The 21,363-nt window shown below is 44.0% G+C and overlaps 1 protein-coding gene across 5 annotated transcripts in view; it reads left to right on the top strand.

The window, feature by feature from the left end:
- FOCAD (focadhesin) overlaps window positions 1–21,363 on the top strand; it is a 290,506-nt gene that overhangs the window by 197,593 nt on the left and 71,550 nt on the right. For all 5 annotated transcript variants that reach the window (XM_059724664.1, XM_006266820.4, XM_019480766.2 and 2 more), the window contains exons 17-21: window positions 4,210–4,260; window positions 4,961–5,044; window positions 7,762–7,894; window positions 14,129–14,317; window positions 14,874–14,995. In XM_059724664.1, the coding sequence (XP_059580647.1) occupies window positions 4,210–4,260; window positions 4,961–5,044; window positions 7,762–7,894; window positions 14,129–14,317; window positions 14,874–14,995 (579 nt within the window). The remainder of the gene's footprint in view (window positions 1–4,209; window positions 4,261–4,960; window positions 5,045–7,761; window positions 7,895–14,128; window positions 14,318–14,873; window positions 14,996–21,363) is intronic.

The following is a 21,363-nucleotide window of genomic DNA, read 5'->3' as shown; positions in this document are numbered from 1 at the left end:
TTAAGATGACATATTTAACTGAAGTACTTTTGCTGGAATGCAGCTTCTCTTCCCTTCCACAAACTTTAAAAGATTTGAACTTCAGTCCTGTACATCCTGAATTCATTATGACTACTTGTATGCTTAACATTAAGCGTGTGCATCAGTGTTGCAAAACCCAGCCCTGGAGAAGGGAAGTTGCCTCTGTGTGTGTGTGTGTGTGTGTGTGTACTGAACCAGATAAATGAAGGTCACTTGCACTACAGTATCAAGGTATTTATACTAGACTAATCACTGGGGTATCCAATACTAGGGCTTTGCAAAATGGCAACATTTCATTTCGATTTCAGATTCGCTGTTTTGAAGGGACAGTGTTTCATTTCACTATCTCGAAGCACTATTCTGTTCCATTTCACCAAAACTGTTTTGCTGTTTCAAAGCTGTTTCAACACGTTTTGGTGTTTTGCCCATAGGCTATAATGGGGAATCACAAAAATCCCTATAACTTTGTCATTTTATGCCTGATTTGGATGAAAACAGCTGGGATGCTAGCCCCTTCTCAGGCAATGAAGCCTGCCAGCTTTCAAGGAGATAGGTGCAGGATTTTCTGGGAAACTACACTTTGTCATGGAGTAGGGTCCCTAGTGATGGCTGTGATACCCCTAGGGTCATGTGACCATGCTAGCTCCGCCCTGCTGGTGCCTTCTCTTCTCACCTGCCGCCACGTCTTGTTGGAAAAGATAACAGATAGGGAGGCTGCCCTTGAGCTTCAGCTCAGTCACAGTCCTAATGGACCCCACTAAACCCTGTAGGTTCTTGATCTCCTTGCTGGGACCCACTCTAATTAGGTACCTCAAGGGGACACCCTAAACCTTATGGGCTAGATGCATGGCTCCTACAATCCCTTACCATGCCCCATGACTCGCAGATAGTATATCAGTATCGTCCTTGTAATGAGCTCTCGGTCTCACTCTACTTTTGTTGTTGCTGGGCACTCTATGCCCCTGTTGCTGTGCTCGCACTGGCATTGGGGCCTCTACACGACAGTAGTGTGCCCCAATGAGACCTCTCTTCCCCTAAAGCCTCAGTCCACCACTTTTAATAACAACAGGTAAGCAGCGCACTAGCATCTCAGGCAGCCAAACTGTTACAGAGCCTTTCTTTCCTTTCCTGCAGGAGCTTCTTCTCCAGCAGCTGCCAGCCCCAGCCCTGGGGCTTAGATGTGCCCAGGGCCATGCCTCCTTCCGGTCAGCTAACCAGAGACAGGTGCTAGGGGTATAGGTTGTAGCCGTGTTGGTCTAAGGACATGGCACTGGCACACAAGGTTCTTTGGGTCAATCTGATATCTTTTAGTAGACTAATGGAATAGTTATAGAAATATATCTTAGCAAGCTTTTGGGTTGAAAACACTTACTCAGGCTGAGGAAGCACCTGCAGTTGGTGTATGTGCTCTTCCTGGATGGAAGGAATAGTAAAGAAGCCAGAGGCTGGCATGCAATGCAGGCAAGAAAGGCAGTCAGTGAAAATGGAAAAGGAGGTGTCAGGGGGTGAGGGACAGGTTAGGGTAGAGGGGAAGGGGGATGTAGCAGGTAAAAGTGGTGGAGAGGTACCTGGACTGGCTGGTGGGTGGCATGTTGGCACAGGAAAATGGATCCCCCTCTTCCACGTCTCCTCACCTGTGCTCTTCTACCTCCCAGACTCTGTTCACCAGGACCACCATCCAGTGATCCAGGGTTTTGCTGCTGCATACGCTCCCCTTCACCCTTGGGTTACACACAGCCACCAGCACATGGACCGTACTGGACCGCAACAGATCTAGCCATTTCTTGATGCCCTCCTTCAGCTGCTTCACCAGTGCCTGCACCTGTGGTGACGGTGGCTTGCCCCAGCCAAGAACATCAATCCCCTGGAACTTCTGCATTTCGTTTTCAAGTTCCGTCACTACAGGGAACACCTGGCTCAGGAGGGCAACAGCTCTGCCCCCCCCCCCCCCCCAACTAGTGTTCCTAGGTGGGGACACAAGGTGTCCCTCACTATGAGGTGCAGCTTTTGTGCCAAACAGATGGCCTTGACCATATTGGCCCCATTGTCAGTGACCATGAACCTGTGGGTGAGCTCACCCTGCCCAATGAGCCACCCCTGCACCATGCGGTTCATGGCCCCCATGATCTCTGTTGCCATGTGGGATTTATCCATCACCTCGGCTTGAAGGAGAGCCCACCAGTGACCTGACTGGTTACACCAGTGCCCTGTGAGGGAGAGGTAGGCGTGATCTTCTCCCTGGCTGCTTCAGATGTCCAAGTTGAAATGTAAGGCCACCTGTGGACCTGCCTTGCGCAGCTTCTCCCTCAAGTACTCCCTGTATGGCTCATACAGGGTGGGCACCAGCATCCTGCTGAAGGTGGCACATGTGGCCCATGCATTTTGTACGGTGGGGCCACAAGTGCCATGAGCCACCTGAACCCTGGCCGCTCAACTAAGGAGAAGGGCTGGCCATTGACTGCAAGCACCTCCCCAATGCTTTGGATGACGTTGCTCACCTTGGGAACACCCCCCCCCCCCCCCGTGTGCCCACTTTTCCCCCACTGTTCCAGGGTGGCTTACCTCGGCTTTGGGGGGATGATTCCCCCTTCTTGGGCTTTGGAGGGAGAGGGGGAATTCTTTTTGAGCACACTCCCACTGGTGCCAGGCTGAGGAGGGGCAAGGGCGTCGTGCCTGCGGAGATGCTCATGATGCTTATGCTTTTCGCTCCCTTGCCCCATTTGGTTTTGGCTCAGCAGTGCAGGCAGGTAGCATATGTGAAGTTATCTGCCAGCTCAAAATGATCCCAGACCACGCTACCTGCTCACTTCTAGGGTGTGGGTGCGTGTGCGGATGTTGCCTTTGCCCCCTCCTCAGCAGGCAGAGGCGCAGCAACAGGAGGAGCGAACTCAGCTGAGCCACTTGCCTCCACAACCTGTACCTCAGCTTCCTCTGAAGTGCCTTCTGGGGAAGGAGACCTGGCTGTAGGGGAAACTTGAGGGGTGTGGAGCACAAACTCAGATTAAACTCAGATGATTCCCCCTCCTTCCTCAGAATTTCCCTTGCTGTGGCACTCAGATCCAGATCCAGTTCCAGTTCTTCCTCTGGCACTGGAAGGATCAGCTTGGGAATTGAAATTGGGGTGGAGGAGATTGGGGTGCTGGTGCTACTTGTTGTTGTTATGGTGGTAGTGCTCAGGGTTGTCGTTATTATGGCAGGTGTTATTGGAGGGGATGCAGACACTGCTCCCATCTCCTTGGTGCTGCTAGCAGCGGAAGTGGGATGGCTGCTAGTTGTTGGAAAGAGGCTGCATTTAAGTTTTGGGGCAGGAGGGCACTTAGAGCTCTCCCTCTGCCCCCTCTTTCACCCTGGCCAGAAGAGTGGCCACCTGCCTTTTCAGCACACTTTATGTTTGATGTGCTGGAAAATCTGTGTGTTTCTGTAATGCAATGTATATATTTACGTAATATATAAACATATATTCTGTAATATATGTTGTGCTTTTCTGAACAGTCAATGCAGACTGGCAGGGAAAACATAGATTTCTTTTATGTGGAGAAAGAATTACAGAGAATAACAAAAACAAAAAGTTGATTTAAGGGGGAGGAATAAATTGAAAGGAACAAATTAGGAAAGGGTATTGGGGTATTTCGGAAAGGATTGGATACCACTTGCTAGGAACAGACTAACAAGTAGGAAGTGAGAGCCTTCCTGATGCTCTTGATGGTGCTGGAGGACACAGCTCAGTAAGCTGACAAAGCTCATTTCAAACAATACTTTTATGCTCCTTCTCCATCCCTCCCCCAGAGCACTGGGCTTGGAAGGGACCTCAGGGAAGGATCACGGTCAGTGTCCAGCAACACATGTCAATATCAGAGCAATCCTTCCCTCCTCTTCTCCTTAGTTTGTATTTCCCTGCAAACCCAGCTTCGAAACTGGAAACTGTTCAAAATTTTCAAAATGTTTCAAGTGCCCTCATTTCACTTCAAAGCTGTTTCAAAGCTTTGCGTTTCGATTCAGTTTTGGTGTTTCAAGCTTGAAACGCATCAAAACACCTTCGAAATTGAATGTCCATTGAAATTTTGCACAACCCTAGTATCCACATGTTACTCTGAAAAATATGTAATGTCCCTGATCCTTTGTATGCTTTAAGTTTGTCTGTTACTTGAAATTAAAGGTTTTTTTTGTTGTTTTTTGTTAATTTTATAGAAATTTAAAGTTCAAGTTGTCAGCTTCCTTTGGAGTCATACTCAGAACAAGGTAAATGAAGGATCAGAAAATGTTAAAACGTTCAGTTTATATGTTAAAGATACTTTCCCCTCCCTCTGAAAATATTACTGTCAGTGTCAGGTACCTATTTTCTGATATATTTTCTTTCCTGTCCGTGCTACTGACTGACTGTTTCCCCCTCACCCCTCCACTGACTGAGCTTGGTGCCTGTCAGGGGTGTGAGATTTAGAGCCTTACGTATCTTTTCTGCTCCTCATCAGCACAAGAATATAGTGCAGGCAAGTACAGCTCAAGGTGACAGAAGTATCTTCAGCGTAGACCAAGAAATGGCCCGCAGGCTGGATTCTGTCCATGGGGCCACATCACCTGGCCCACAAGGCTTGCCACAGATCTGGAAATTTGATGGTGGCAGTATTAATTATCACAGTTTCAGTGGCACTCTGTACAGTGAAAGGATGGGTCAGTTTTCATTAATTTTACCCTTTGCAGTTGAGGATGCCTATATGGATATTACTTTTGATCTTCCCCAGGTGTACGTTACTATCTAAAGGAAATAATTAGGGCTGTGCTTCCTGGGAGACTTCATTACACATTAAAAAAGAAAGTCACAGAAGAATTTGACGCTCAGCTGCTAGTACATAAACTCATTTGGCATTAATGGATAGCCAGAGGGTTTCTGTCCCATTTTGCAGCTAATGTTTGCTTTGCTTGTGATATTATTGTCTCCTAGGATCCTGATGTAGGAATTTCAGCATACAAATCTCTGTCTGAATTTGGTTCTGAGGAACACACCATCCTTCATCTTCCTGAACAGGTATGTAACAGGGGACCAAAGCCCTGTTATGGAGAAAAGGCTGATGGGCAGGAGAAAATGACATGGCACCTTTTTAAAAGCAGAACTTTTGTGGCCCAGAGGGGTAAGGACTAACAGGAGAAGTGCTGCGAAAGAGCACAGTAAGAGGCCTTAGTCCTGGACCCTATAGAGAAAAGAACCCTGATCAGGGGAAGAAGGAAACCATGGCAGATGTACTCCAACAAACTGCTTCATCAGATGCTGCACTGAAGTTGAGCTCTGGGCTAAAACTGACTTCCAGACTGCTAACTGATGGAGCTGCAAATGGTCCAGGCCTACCTTTGGCAGAGATGGCCAGAGGCAAAAATGTTAAAGGGATAATAAAAAAACCCTTTGTCAGAGCTGCCTATCAGGGCCCAGATGATTGGTGAGGGTGGGACTGGACCACTATACAAGCTGGGCCAGGAAAGCAGGGGCATGGTGACCTGGAGTGGCAGGGAGGAAGGAGCTCTATGGCTGAGTGAGTAAGCTCTGGCCCAGAAGAGAAATGGAAGGGACACTATCAGAGGGCAGAGAAGTCACCCTCCTGCAGTGGGGGAGTGTGCCTAGATGGTTAAAATTTTGTTGAAAGTTATTTTTGTTCACTCAGCATAGTGTGTTTTGAGTTAGAGCTTTTGCTAGGAATGTACTGAGTTTGACCAGTGGTTTGGAAGTGGTTGAGAAGGGTGTTTGGAGGCCACACAGTAGGATGCTTCGGCACTCTGCAGCTGGAGCCCTGGCAAGGGGCAGGGATGCGAGGAGGGCTGTGGCTGAGAAGCTGAGACCCAGTTAGTGGGCAAAGTCTGAAGGCTACAACCAGAAGAAGAGGGCTAAGGCTGGGAAGACCTGAAGCCTGGACAGCAAGGCTGGCTTGAGTGGAGTGATTCAAGGAAAGGAAACCGAGTAAAACCTGTGAGGCATGGTGGTGGCTATGGGGAGGCTGAAGGCCACAGTTAATGCCTGTAAGGCCATAATTGGGAAAATGGAGGGGGGTGGGGATGGCTTGAGAGGCAATCAGTTTCACATAAAGGGAAAGTAGTACAGGAGGAAGATAGGAGTATGGGCAGATGCTGCTGTCTTCATGGCTGCTCACCCCAGGCAGCAGTAATGGCTCCTGTCCTGGGCCTGGGTTGAGGCCAGGGCCAGGGCCAGAGCTGCAGGAGCTGGCTGCCCTGGGCTGGTACTAATGTTCAAGTTGAGGCTTTTTTTCCTGATGTTGAATGGGGGGAAAAGCCCTCATCTTGGATTCTAGTAAATACAATAAATACTTCAGAGCAAGAACAGGTGCTACCTCCTCAGAAATGAAACAGAAAAGGAAAGGGCAAGACCACGCACAAGGTGGGAAATACTTGCTAGGTAGATAGGATCTGCCTGAGGAAAAATGAGCCACATTGGCTCCTAAGAGAGTTATAAATGAATTGATGGCCTGTTTTGGTGAGCATGGGTCATTGATTTATAGCTTCTGAAAGTGTTTGGGAGTGGGTTTTGATTTGTCTGGGAGTAGTTGTGGACATCAGCTCTGGAGGGCTGTCTCTCAGAGAATGGCCCACTGAACTCATGTTTAAAGTTTCTGTTGGGAAACTAACTTGCTTCTTAGATACTTTATGCTTGTTTTGAATACAGGTGCTATCTTGTGTGCTTCTGTGTTCCTAAATTTCAAGATATATGGTACTTAGCCTTCCCCAAAAAGGAGGCAAGGTAAAAAGAAAGTGATGTTAGTTGTTTAATGCATATATAGAGAACTGTTTCCTCTTAAATTTCTTCCTCAAAAATGTAAATCTGTACCCTTATGGAATGGAAGACTATAGAGTGCCACATGTCAGGTAATCTCTCCTAGTTATTTTTTTAAATAACCTTGTGAGAAACTGAGTGGACAATAATGGGTAATCACTGCTACTTCATGGCTATGCTAAATACTTCTGTATGTTTTGATTTCCTGCAGTATTGCAAAATTGCCTCCATATGGGTGCTACAACTGTGTATTATGAAAAGATTTTTAAATATCACAAATAACTTTAAAATTAAAATCCATACTTTACAGAAACTTATAAAGCAGTGTCTAGTGGAAACTTGGGTATAAACAAAATTTATTTTTTATCTGAAAACCGAAGAGACTGATTAAGGGTAAACCTCTAACCACTGATACAATAATAAATAATTGTGTGCTGGCATATAGTGATCACTGAACTCTGTGTACTGTTCCCTTTACATCAGAAAGAGAATCCATTTGTTTATTTAAAAGTATGATCCACTAAAAACTACTGCAGTCTTCAATGTACCGAAAAAAAAGACATTCCTGTGAGCCTTCTCCTTTCAGAAGGTGCTTTACAGGTTGAATTCTAATGTAAAATAGATCCTTTTCCTGAGTTGTTACAAAGAAATCAGACTAAGAATCAAATCCAAGACTCACTAGAATGAAGAGTATTACCATTCTGTTCCTAAATTTATTAAGTTTTACCACAAATGGTAGTTCAGATCCATGAGTCTCACTACTTTTGTAAATCTGTTCTGCACCTTCGGTCTGATAGAAGACAGCTGTTTACCTTCTCAGCTTAAAGACTAGTTGTTTGAACTAAAAGGTGATCGCTATCTTCATTATTCTGGACCATGAAGTTATATATGGATTTCAAGTGAGATATTTATTTCTCCTAGTATTTTATTTATGTTTTTTACTATTCAATGTGTTTGACATCACTTAGGCAAGACCAGAAGTTGATCAGCCAGAAGAGATGGATGTCACTGAAGAGGAAGAAGAGAAGGGGATGGACCTTTCTGTTCCTGGCTCTGCTTATATCAAACTTTTGTCCCTAACACCTTCTGTGATTTTACCAGGTAGTTTACATTTAGCGAAGAAACTATGATATAGCTTTATAACCTAAAGCTGCTTGCAGATGTGGAATCCCTCTCCCCTTCTCCCCCCCAATAGCACTTTATTTTAAACTCAGCACACTCCTGTGCCAAGCCCAGCTCATGCCCAGAAGTGGCAGGGTGCTACTTGCACCTGTCTTTTCCAATGTCTGTATGGATCGGGTGCTTTAGTGGGGCTTTTTTTGTGCTTTTGTCTAATAGCTGATTGAATCAACTTTAACTAAAAGCGCCAAAAAGCCATGCTGAAGCGCCCGATCTATACAGATGCTGCAGAGCCGGGTAGAAGTAATGCGCTGCTGCTTCCAGTAAAGTGTGTTATTTTATTTTTTTCCTATGCCTGTCAATACCCCAAATGATTATGTTAGGGGGATCCACTGAAATGGAGACTGTTGTGGGGCTGGGGCCTTATTTGGTTTGTCTTCCATAAAAATAGTATCCCAAAGTAGGTCACAAAGTTAAATAATAGTGTCTTACTTAAAGAAAAAAAAAAAAAAAAAAGCAGGGGTGTGGGGGTGGATACTGCATTTTTACATGTACCTTCTTTCCAAAATCCAGCTGCTGGAAATTAGAGTGTGCATTATATGTGAAGAATATGGCAAGAGCAGTTTCTCCTACTTATCAGGGGAAACTGAAAGTAAAGTCTGCCCATGATCCACAGAGAACAGAGTGGTGAGCGGGTGCTGCTACCTAGCTACTGCTACCCAATTATTTACCACAAGGAAAGATTCCTGCCCCCACCCCAGCTCCCTTCCCTCTTCATTCTGCTTTTCCTAAATAAGGTGTGTATCTTATTCCAGGGCATATTGTGTATGAGGAAATATGGTTTTGATATAGGAGGAAAGGTGCTAATGCTAGAGACAGGTGTTATGATATTACTTAAGAATACTATTTTAGAATTCTATGTTTTTCTCTAATTCCCTAGCTAAGGTTGGCTGCAAGTTACCAACATTGTTCTCTAATTATGATTTAGGCCTAAAGCGGAGAACTAGAGGAATCATGTCTAAAAGGCAGCTCTGTTTTTTCAGACATAAGACTGTACAAAATGGAAAGTTACAGGTTTTGTAAATTTGTTTTTTCTTGTTTGTTTTTTTAATTTTCTCAGTGCTGTTATGGTTTGGAGGTTTGTTTTTTGAATAACGTTTATGAAATGTTTTTCATACCTTAACTAACCTCAGTGTCAGGTGAAGAGATTGGGTGTGTAAAATGATAGACATCCTCTTGGAGTCACTGTATCTCTATAGGGATGGGGCTATGGACTCTGAACTGCTGCTGGATAGTACCAAGATCACGCGCAATTTTCTTACTGTTGGCTGAACTCAGGAACCCAGGTGCATCTAATGGAGGATATAGTTAGGCAGTTAGTATGTCCTGGAGTGTTTCCTAAAATCCCCATTACTGCTACAGCAGGTAAACTGGAACTTCCACAGTGATTGTTTGTGAGTGTTGGCTGAAACTTTACTTTTCCTGACTGAATCCATGACCTTTTTCACTTTTGTTTTGGTTTGATTCTTCCCCCTTCCTGCTGCCCCCGGCCTTCCACGCGCGCCCCCTTCCGCCCCCCCCCCGAAAAAAAGTTTTTAGGATTATCCTAGCTTCCATATCATTGATTTTTAACCAGGGGGCCATGGCACTGTTAGGCTCCCTCTACACATGCAGGTAAAGACACAATTAGATTTCATGCATGATCCACACAATTGCGCCTCCTCCTATGCCACATGTGCATGGCAATAGGCACAATTATGGGATCATACATTAGATCCAATTATACCTTATTGCTGGTACAGGGGGAGACAAATAGTGGGTTCCCCCTGCATTTACAAGAAATAATGGCCACAAGCTAGCAGAGAGCAGATTTAGACTGGACATTAGGAAGAACTTCTTCACAGTTAGAGTGGCCAAGGTCTGGAATGGGCTCCCAAGGGAGGTGGTGCTCTCCCCTACCCTGGGGGTCTTCAAGAGGAGGTTGGATATGCATCTAGCTGGGGTCATCTAGACCCAGCACTCTTTCCTGCCTATGCAGGGGGTCGGACTCGATGATCTATTGAGGTCCCTTCCGGCCCTAACATCTATGAATCTATGCATTGGCAAAAAGTGAGCCCCCATAGCTGAGAGACCACTTTGCTGAGGGGGTTCACAGCTGTGGGGGCCAGGTGTAGCCAGGACTGAGAGTCTCCATAACTGACGAGGCTCCCAGTCCTGGTTGTGCCTCATGGTGATGGTGATGCATCAGTTGCAGGACTCTCAGCCTGGCTGCTTGTACAGAGAGTGAGCCAGGAGTTTCATGCATGTCTGAGCCTTGGGGATCATGGCATCCAATGGAACCACTAGCTGCAGGGGAGGCCCTGCTATATCTGCAAATGAAAGCTCACTAGCAACCAGCTAAAGTTAGTACACAGTTTTGAAGTCTAACTTTATAGCTGGTTGTAGCTTTTTATTGTGTGATAGCTCCTTTGCGCATGTAGCTGGTAATTGCGCAATTAACCAGTTAATTGCATGATATCTGTATTGTGTAGAGGGGCCCTAGGTATGCAAACATGGGCACGTCTACACATGCAATTATGAATAAAATAAATAGTTTGAATAAAATCAGGAGCTTTTTGCTTTGGAGTTTTTTGCTTCTGGATGCACCGTTTGAACATACACCTGGGAGCGAAAAAACTCTGGAGCATATTGTGTTAGACTAGGGACAGACGTTACACACAAACCAGTTTAAGTGATCAGAAACTAGTTTAAACCTGTAACAGAACAGATGTTCAGTGCACGTAAACCAGTTTGAAAATGGTTGAAACCAGTTTGAGATAAACCTGGTTGAATGTAGTATCAGACTTAACTGATTTGGGTCAAACCGGTTTATGCAGTATCTGTCTAGACCCTTTGCTGGTTTAATTTAAATCTGATTCCCCAAGCATTCCAGCATGCTGTCTGGGCTGGGTGGGGCTCTCTGCTCCACAGCAGGGCTGGCCTCCTCCCTGTGCTCCCTGGCTGGAGCTCCGGCAGAGACTTGCAAGCACAGCAAGGTCAACTTGCTTCCCCATGCCCCCCTTGCCACCCCTCACCACTCACTGCTTAAGCAGAGATCCCTTCCTCCTCTCTCCCACAGTGCGAACCATAGCCAGAATGTGGTATGCTAGCTAATGCTGTGTAAGGCAAATAGGACAGTGTCTGCTTAGGGATTTTTGGAGCTAATGAACAGCTCACATGGTTGTCCCTGCATTCCTTCCTTTGGAAAAAGCTGTTTAGGAAGAGCTTGAACTAATGTGTGAGGCTTTGTTTTCTGATAGGGTGCTAAATGCTGATAACAGAGATGATAAATGCTCTGTTATCAAGGGAGGGGAGCCCTGCCTAAACACAGTGTCCTGCCAGGGCCTGCCATGCCCCCCTCAACTCTGCGCTGTGGAAGGGAAGGGAGGGCTTCTCTAGCACCCCCACTTTCTTGCACCCTCAGTTTCTAGCCTGAGCCACTGGAGGCATGTGCTGGCATTTTTTCAGTTCAGAGGGGATATCTGTGCAGTTACAAAGTGATTTAGCCTAGCCAGGTTAGACTAACCTGCAAAGATTGAATCAATTCAGGCTCAGGCTTGAATGTCTATCCCTAGCCTGAGAGTTTATTTGTGCAGGGAGCGGGCTGGCTGAGGCACAAGGGTGCTTCAGCAGGTGGGACTGTACCCTTGTGCCAGAACCAGCCCCCCCTGCTGCACATGGAGCCCAGTTGGAGCAGCCCTGGGGTGGCAAGCTGACCCCCTCAGGTTTCCTGCAAGCCCAGGGCTGCTCTGACCAGTCTCTATATGCTGGGGAAGGGCGGGCGCTGGCTGAGTCATGAAAGTGCTTCATCATGGGGCCTGCGTGCTGGGGCATCAGGGTGCTTCAGTGACAGGCTAGCTCTCAGGCAGCCTCTGCACTGAAGCAACCTCATGCCCCAGCCAGCCTCATTACCATCTACGTGTGTACTCAGACAACTAAAGCAATGCCACCACAGGGTACTACTTGTGTTTAGACGTACTACCTTGCAGTGGCATTTATTAATCTACTGCAACCTAATAGGTTTGGGCATCTAGATGGTGATGTTTTGCTGTGGTGCTAATTAGTCAGCTCTGCAGTAAATGTCTTGTGTAGATGTGCCCACGATTTACAGGATAAATCTAGAATTTTCAAATAGAAATCCATAGTTATGGTTTTTCTGAGTTCTTTGCAACAGAAAAAATGTTCTGTTTTTCTAGTGAAAAAAAATGAGTGAAAACTAAGAGCTGGCATTTTCTGAGGGGTGCCTAAAGTCTATCCAGGGTGCCTCATGTCTAAAAAGGTTGAGAACCGCTGCTCTGTATATTATTTTCTGAAGAGAGAAGCTCTTATTGCTATGGTAACAAGATATAAAATCTAAAGCACCTATCAGAATAGCTTCTATATAGGAATTACTTTTGAGTGAGGGTTTGTCTTCCCTTGCCTTTCAGGAGAAGATGGTGTTGACTCTCAAACCAGCTTGCAAGGGCCAACTCAGCTACATAGCTAAGAATCAAAAATGATATTAAAAAATGAAAGTTAAATATGAACCAAAACAAAGCAAAGACTTTCTGCGACACAAGCTGACTGTAGTTCCCATTTACTCTTATTGTATGGACCATGGGAAACTGGAACTGAGAAATCTTCCCTTGTCTGGGCCCTTTGAAAGAGCATGTTATTTGTTCAGTGGTTCAAAGGAACAGAGCCAGGAAGGGGAATGAAGGGATAATAATTGTCTGCACACATAAGCATCAGGGGTTTCACTAAATCCATTTGTCTCTGGATTGGCATTTGTTGGGCATTGTACATAAGCTGGAAACATACTATCGTATTTTTATTAAAGGTTCTTCCTATATAACAGTTCTAAAGGACAACAGTTAAATCCTTTGTTTTATTGTGGCATACTGTGTGTGCGCCAATATTTTGATTCATGGTAAATGTCAACAGTGGTTGCCTCTGGGATTTTTTGTTTACTTACTGGTCTAAAACTTTATGATGTATTATAATTTTTTTCAGAACCAGATCTTCTTTCATGAAGTTAGCTTGATTTCCAGTGTGATTTATGCCTTATCTATATCTGTAGGTTAGATTTGTTTACCATTATGACTAGAAGTAGCAGAATCATAGTATCTTCAAAATCTCTCTTTTAATTATAATTAATAAGCAATCTTAAAATGTGAGGAAGTACACAAGTAGGCATTACAGTAATGATTAGGCTATAAAACCTGATTTAAACTCCAACAGCAAGTACTGAGATGTTAAAGTAGCAAATATGCTACTAAAGTAGCAAGTATAGCAAGGGTCTTGGAACCAAGATTGAGTGCTCTTTCATCTTAGATGGGCTCTGATTCCTAGGCAAAACAGCATTGCATCTGGTTTGGAAACTTGCATGCCGAAGTTTCAAGCCTAATGTAAAACAGTTGTTATAAATCCCTTTAAAACATGGTTATAAAATGAAAACAGACTCTTAAATCTATCAGTGTTGTCAGGTGCTGGTATGAAGTTTGCTTCATGTTGGGATGCAGTAACACTGCACATGCACATTCGTGTGCACACACACTTCCACCCCAGGCCCGTCCCCTCCCCCAGCTCCAACAATAAAGGCTACTTAAGCTTATTTCACAGCCAAGCAATAACTTTACATTAATTCTTTATAATGTTGAACTCGGCTAGAATATAAAAGACTTAGCTTGAAAGCATACAGCTTTATAAACAGTACCAGAACTGTGTTCACAGAAATTAGAGTACTGGCTTTGTATTTTTCTAATGCTGGAAAGTCCTGCAGAAAAATATCATTTGAGAGAAACTTTTTATTCATTGGTCAATGTAAATTTAATTTCTGATTGTCCCTTTTTTCACTTTGAGCAAACATCAATGGCATAACCATCAAACAAAGAGTACATTGATCGACAGCTTGGAGAACAGTTCAGGCTATTTTTCTTTTGAGTCTGAGCATCTGACATCACTTATTCAGAGCTTCCTGAGCTGAAGTTTGAGTGGAGGTGAACATGGAGTCAGGAAGACTTCAGGAGTTCTAAATCCCTGACCTTGGAGCTTTCATCTGAATATGTACTTGCTGGAAACTTTAGTTAGGCATAACTGCCCTGAAGCACAGCTGTGGTTTTGGGTTTGTTGGAATTTTTTTTTGGTCTGTCTTTCTTTTCAGCCGCTGACCTTTGTCTTTCCCCCTACTTCCTCCAGCATTTGAAGAGTTTGCAGCATCACTTGTGAAACAAGAAATGGCCAACATGCCCCGTGGTGTTTATCATTCTGCACTGAGAAGAGGGGCCACACGCTCAGATCAAGGGAAGACTGTAGCAGGAGTTCCAAACTTCTTGTTGAAAATGTATGAGAGGAACAAGCAACCAGGTCTGAAGCCTGGCCTGGCAGGTGAGCTTTCATTGTTAATGGGTAAGTCACTTCCTTGATTAATGTTTCAAAAAATCTGGGTGCTGTACACTAAATGTTTAAAATCTATTAATGTCTGTGATTCAGGAAAGTTCTTAGACACATACCTAAGTCTAACCCATTTCATGGTAGCACTTAAGCACATGGGTATGTTAGAGTTAAGCGATATGCTTAACTATTGCCCAGAAGAAACTTTTTTTTGAATTTTAGAAAAGGATCAGTTTAAGCAACAGTCATATACTGTTACCTCTAATGCTCCCTTCACTATTTTCTCTGCTTCTTTCAAAAACCATAAGCTCGTTATCTTCATAAGGCTCTTAATACCAGTAGTCTGGGAGCTGTGAATCATGAAGTGATTTCAGAGCTCCTGTCCCACTTCTCAGTGTCACTCTTTGTAGACAAGCTTTTATATCTGTTAGATTTTTAATTGGCTTTAGAGGCATTTTCTTAAGCATTTTATTGCACTGTGTACCTCACATTTTTGCTGTATTCAGCAGTATTTTCTATTGATGCACTTACTTTTTTTTCTCTTTTTAAGCTGGCATGTTGTTATGTTATGATCTTCCAGTCCATATGGGCAAAGATGGCAAACCTATTAATCGATTTTTGGTCAGTAGGGGGCGCAATTTCCAGCAAATGTTAATAGCTCTCATTCATGAGGTAAGTGTTCTTGGCTTTTCTTCCCTTTTCAGAAATAATGTACTGCTTTCCTCTCTGTACTCCCTAAGGAGTCACATTTACTTATTTTAATTAGAAAATACTAGCTACAAGCTATGTAATGTTTTTAATGTACCATAATTAACTAAAGTTGCTGTGAGGGACAATTAACGTGAATAGAATGTGTAAATACATCTAATAAAATGCTCTCTTTGCTGAAAAGCTCCCTCAGAAGATCACTGGAGTAAATTGAAGCTGACATTCCCCCTTTGCCCTCCTCCACTCACCCAGTGGTTGTGTTAATCAGGCTACAGTGCTCTAGAATTGTGGTGTGTCTGTCTGAACAACAACTATGGGATTCTAGCATAGGGAGCAATCTCCACCTCCTCGTCAGAGTAATAACAACACAGCATATCTCTAAATTGTTTCCAACTTCCTGGAATATTATGCTGATGTGGCTGATCTTGTGCAGTGAACTTTGCTAAACTGGAGCTGTAACATGTAAATTTGTGTGGTTTTGGGAAAGGAACAAAATGATATCCAATTAATCATTACAGAAAAAAGAGCTTGTTAAAATCTTTCAGGGAATTTAGAATTATGGTATTATGCTTGATATAAAAACTGCAGAGGCCATTAAAACAAATAAGTGGTTAAGACAGGATATGGGGAAATGAATGTGCCTTTCCCATTTTTATGCCAGCATGAGCTTTTATAAAACCTAGTGCAAATGATAGTCTCTCTTGCACAGTTAATAAAAAAAGAAAAGTTAATGTGACCTGTTTGTTACTGCTGAGGTTTATTATGTGCATCTCAGTTCCCAGGTTGTAAATGAGAACGTCAACATTATATAGGCTTATCCTGGCATGTGTGAGATGGACAGAGTAGCATAGATGAGTATAGAGGTGCCTTGTATAGAAAATCGGAATATTTTTCCACTCCTAGAATAATCCCTGTAGGAATAACAATAAAATGTCCAGTTATCTTTATTTTAAGACTGCTGTCAGGACAGTGCCAGCTATTCTTTTGTTTGTACAACAGCAAAATAAAGGTTTAGGGTGACTATATAGCACAATATGAAATCTGTAACTCTGCCCAAGGCCCCCTTACTCCCCCATCCAGGGAGTCAAAGGCCAGTTAATGACCCCGTTGTTCTTTACTTCGTAAGTGTTAACAGTCACCTGTTTAAGTAACGATTAGTATTAATGTTCATTCCACTAATCAAGCCTAATCTATCTATGGCAATATTGCGATCTGCTAAAGCTTCCTATTTCACAGGTCATACTGCTCTACCTTCATGCCTATGCCTGGGGCACTCATTTTAATTTTCACCAGCTGGCTGGGACCAGCCTTCAAAATCTGGGACTGTTCAAGTCAAACTGAGACATATGGTCACCCTACTTAGATACAAGAGCTCTCATGTTTATAGGCTCAGCACAGCATGCTTATAGGCTTGGCAGTGCTACACTGGCTAGCACTACGGACGAAAGGGACTTGGGCGTCACGATTGGCCACAAGATGGACATGAGCCTTCAATGTGATGCTGCAGCTGGTAAAGCGAGCAAAACACTGGCTTGCATCCATAGATGCTTCTCAAGCAAATCCCATTCCATTGTACTTGGCCTTGGTGAGGCCGCAGCTGGAGTACTGCATCCAGTTTTGGGCTCCACAATTTAAAAAGGATGTGGAGAAGCTTGAGAGAGTCCACAGGAGAGCCATGCATATGATCAGAAGTCAGGAAAACAGACCTTATGATGAAAGGCTGAGAGCTATGGGACTCTTCAGCCTGGAAAAGCGCAGGCTCAGGGTTGATCTGATGGCCACCTATAAGTTTATCAGGGGTGCTCACCAGGATTTGAGGGAACATCTGTTCACCAGAGCACCCCAAGGGATGACAAGATCGAAAGGTCACAAACTCCTCCAGGACCGTTTCACATTGGACATAAGGAAGAACTTCTTTACTGTCCGAGCCCCCAAGTTTTGGAATAGACTGCTGCTGGAGGTGGTTCAAGCACCTACTTTGAACACCTTCAAGAGACATTTGGATGTTTATCTTGCTGGTATCCTATGACCCCTGCTGACTTCGATGGGCTGGACTCGATCTTCCGAGGTCCCTTCCAGCCCTAATGTCTATGAAATTTACGTTTTATTGTGTGGTTCCCTTTTCCTTTATATTAAGAGTAGCCATCCTCCTTTATACAAATAGCAGTTAGAAGTTCTTTTTATAGATGGAATGGGTAGCACCACCTGGAGATAAAATTGTTTGATGCTTTTATTTACAAGACCCTTATAACTTTGTCAGACTTCATCCAGCAGGGCTGAATTTTTCCATGCTGATTGTCTGCTTCAGGGCAAGATTTTTTTTTAATTTTTTTTTTTAAGTTTTTGGTGGAAACAGTTTTAGCTTTTTCTGAGAGTGATTTTCAGGAAAAATATGTTTTGAAAATATTCTTACAGCTGTTTTGTTTAGGAACCTAGCTCCTTTGTGGTTTAGAACAGGAACTTGAGATTTGGCTGGGGGCTTGCCTGGGTGTCAGGTATCTGTATTTTCTTTTGCCTGTGAAATTTGATCAAATGCATGTGCAGAGTTGGCAAATTTGTATGGCTGACCAAAGGCCTTATTTGCTGCTGTTTCTCTCAGTAAGTAGAGGCTGCTGTGGCATTGGGTACAGGAACTGAGACCAGGGAACCAACCTCCCTTGAGGTTGCCAGTGCCCTTTCTGAGCCCAGACATCAAAGAGGAAATAGAAAGTAGCCTGAGTGAAATAGAGCGCTGTGGAACTGAGGATGCATGGGTGGAAGTGGAAATGGAGAGATAAGACTGTCATGGAGTCTGTGCAGGATGTAAGGGAGTTAGGAAGGAAGAATGACTGGCAGGCACCAGATGAAGTGGAGACAGAGTCCAGGGAAGATTTGGGATATGGGAACCAGTTTGTGGGGGGGGAATGACAAATGGTGGGGAGGTGGCAGGGAAGAGTAGAAGCGGGGCAGGAAGACTTACTTGAAACCATAGCTGAAGAGCCTGGGGGAGGGTGGGGGAGTGATTGTCACTTAGGAGGGCTCATCTGGAGATTGGCCAAGGAGTCTGGGATTTCAATAAGGAGTTGACACGTAAAAGAGACAGGTAGGTGGGGTAGCAGAGGTCAAGCTGGAGGGAAAGGTGTTGGGGGGGGGGGGGGGGGGGGGCTTGGGGCAGATCAGTTTTGATCGAAACTATCCTCCAGAACTAGGAAATAAATCCAGGGTTCTCTATTCTCAACTGTCTTTTTTGGTGTCTGAAATCTATGGGTAAAGTGAGTAGTTCAGCTCCCTTTAGTGGCTGGCCACATGAAAGATGACAGCCTATTACAGCTTCTGGTTGCTTTGTTAGCACAAGTGGCAGAGATCTGTGCAGTGAACCCAGAGGTCCCAACACTAGTGATGAGCCATGAGCATTTCAGTATAATACCACATGATGGAGTTTCTGATTTTTTTTTTTCCCCCCCTCAGGTTGCTTTAAAAATAAAAATTGAATATTGATTTAGAGGGAATGCCAAAATGGTGGCTCCAGAGAGCTTCTCCCCACTCTCCAGAATCTCTGCCTAAGGTGCAAAAATTGCTAATTATGCCTCTGCTAAGTGTTGTACAGAGTATGATGATTACCCAGATCCAAGACAAGGTTTTTCCCCCCTTTCAACATTGGGGATGAGGGAGGGGGTGGGAAGGAAACCTCATTTTGGGTTTGTGTATGGTCTGGGGTAGGCAGCTGCTGCTGTGGCTCCAACAGGAGAAAAGGTCATAGCTAGGTCCCAACCCAGCCTGACGGGGAAAGGGGTTGTGGCACAGCCCTAATGGGAGGGAAAAGGGGCACGGTCTGGCCCTGATCCAGAAGCAGGGGTGCCTGGCCTGGCCCTGTGGGTTAAGGGGGCATAGCTTGGCTCCAACCAGCCATACAGGGAATGGGGTTTGGGTATTTGGTAAAGGGGAGGATGTCCATATCAATGGCCACTGCTCCCCTATTGCCAAATTTCTGGACCTGTGAGGAGCCCTGCAGGCCAGATGTGATGGCTCTGTGGGTCTCATTTGACCTATGGACTAGAGCTTGAGCTTGAGCTGCCCTATTATAGAGTGATTCAACCCACGCTTCTTTCTAATAAGTTTTATTTGGAAATAAATCAGTTTTATTACAATGCATGTTGGCCTGCAGTTTTTCAGGTTAAAAACATTATAAGGATTTTGTAATTATTTTCATATGTAAGCTCTACAAATCCAGGCAATTCAGAGTAAAGGGCAAAGTTGAAAGAAAACCAAACATATTTAAGATATAAATGTACAGTAAAGTCTTCTAAATAACTTTAATTCTGCTGTTTAGTTACACCATGAAATAACTATACAATTATTTAGTATATAATTGTTTGTGTAGACTCAGTTTAAAGGTGAGAGTAATTTTTTTCCTTTTTGCATTTTTTCTCATTCTGTTGCTACAGAGTGGAGGTTATTTAGCCATATTTGTGTGAAGTCTGTCAGATAGCAGGGCAGGGTGGCACGTTAGAGACTAACTCATTCAAAGAGGCATAAACTTTCATAGGTGTCAGCTGCCTTTGTCAGATGCTCTGAGTTGGCTCCCATTCTGAGCAAAGTGACCTAATCAGGCTGCTCATTACACTAAGCCCCAGGATCCAAATTCTTACTGATAGAATAATAGGCCTGAAGTTGACATGTACATGTGTTCCATGTACACGCAGCATTTAAAGCATTTAAAGTCTGCAGGGCCATGAACTGAGGCGGGAATCCCCCGGCTTTGCAATCCCTGCCTCTGCTGTCCAGCTGGGGAGGATAGCCTCCCAGAGCCCAATTCCCAGTCCCTGGAGCTTTGCGATTCCTGAGGGACTGGCCAACTTGGGGAAGAAGGAGAAACTGTGAGTGCTGCTCTGCTTCCCACCCAACCCTGTCCCAACCTGGCAGTCCCTGGTTTGGGGAAAAGTCAGGGAGCAGCTGTTGCTGCCCTGGTCCCCTCCGGGACCAGACCAGGAGAGAAGCATACAAGCATTCACTCTTCTGTGAGAAACTCTCAAAACCTGGAAAATCTCCTCCCAGAAACAATCGGGACTCATGGTAGAGGTGATGTCTTTATTACACCAACACACCAACACAAGATATCACCTCTAGCATGAGTCTTGATTCCTTTTTGCCTCTAGACCAATACGGCTACAACCTGAATACCTTCTCCCAAAAGGGGCATTTTTCTCCTGGGGGAAATTTAGTGAACGCTTGAGCACCTATTTTTGTCAGGAAAATGGTGCTTCTCCTGGTATAAATGTAATGTCTGCATGGATTTAGGACTGATTGTTTGTTAAGAGTACTTGGCAAGAAAAGTTTAATGAGCAGTACGGACAGGTCACTTTGCTTGAAACTGAAGTAAATTCCCCAGCTCAACTCATGACTGGATTGCAGGGTTGAGCATTTAGTTAAAATGTTCATTATAAGTGTAAAAAAAAAAAGAAAAGAGAAAAGCTACAAGTTTCATTGCTGAAGCTATCAAATGGCAGCAGGTGGGTGACTGGGGAGCATATTTCTGAATGAAAATTGGGGAGACTTGTAATCAAGTAGCAGTTTTGAAACTTTGTCAAGGATTTTAATCAGTGATATCTTTTATTGGACTATCTGTGTGGTTGGGAGAGATTTAGGCAGTGTTTTTAAGGTTCTTCTTCAGGTCTAGAATTCTTTGCATTCAAAAGCCTGTCTAAGTCTGTCCCAACCCTGCAGTTGGTCCAGTAAAAGATACCACCCAGAAAAATCCTTGCATCCTGTATACTTCCCAGACCAACACAGCTACCACATCACTTTCACAGTTATTCAGTATTCCCTGTTCACAACACAAGGATTCACTAGATACCAGGTTGTTACTAGATTCAGGCACAGTTTTCACTTATATCATGTAGCTGGGTGTTCCTGTCTGGACTTACCTTTGAGTTTTAATACTTTATTTTCTTGTTCTTCCCAATCATTTATTTTGAATATAATTCTTTATACTTATTTCTCCCTGGATGTTTTTCTCTACCTTATGGTGACTGTTGTATTTAAAGTAATTGTAGTTATAGCCTATAAAGAAGGCTTAAAGTCTAACACAACTACTTTATTTTGTATTACTTAGTGTTATAGTTGCAAGTAGACACTGTCTAGCCAAGGTAAGTGTAAACATGAAAACAAAGTGTTAGTTGGAAAAAATTAATTTATTTTATCCTCTACTGAGAAGATCCAGTGAATGTCACTTGGGCAGTAGAGGGTTTGCAGTTATCACAGTGGTACACCCAGGTTTGTCTCTTTGGAGATCTATTGTGTGCTCCCCACAATGGACTTTCGACACCCAAGTTATTTTTTATACATCTAATGGG

Source organism: Alligator mississippiensis, chromosome 3, assembly GCF_030867095.1.
Source record: "Alligator mississippiensis isolate rAllMis1 chromosome 3, rAllMis1, whole genome shotgun sequence".
In the NCBI taxonomy this organism is placed as follows: Eukaryota; Metazoa; Chordata; order Crocodylia; family Alligatoridae; genus Alligator; species Alligator mississippiensis.
This window is presented reverse-complemented; position numbering and strand designations above follow the sequence as displayed.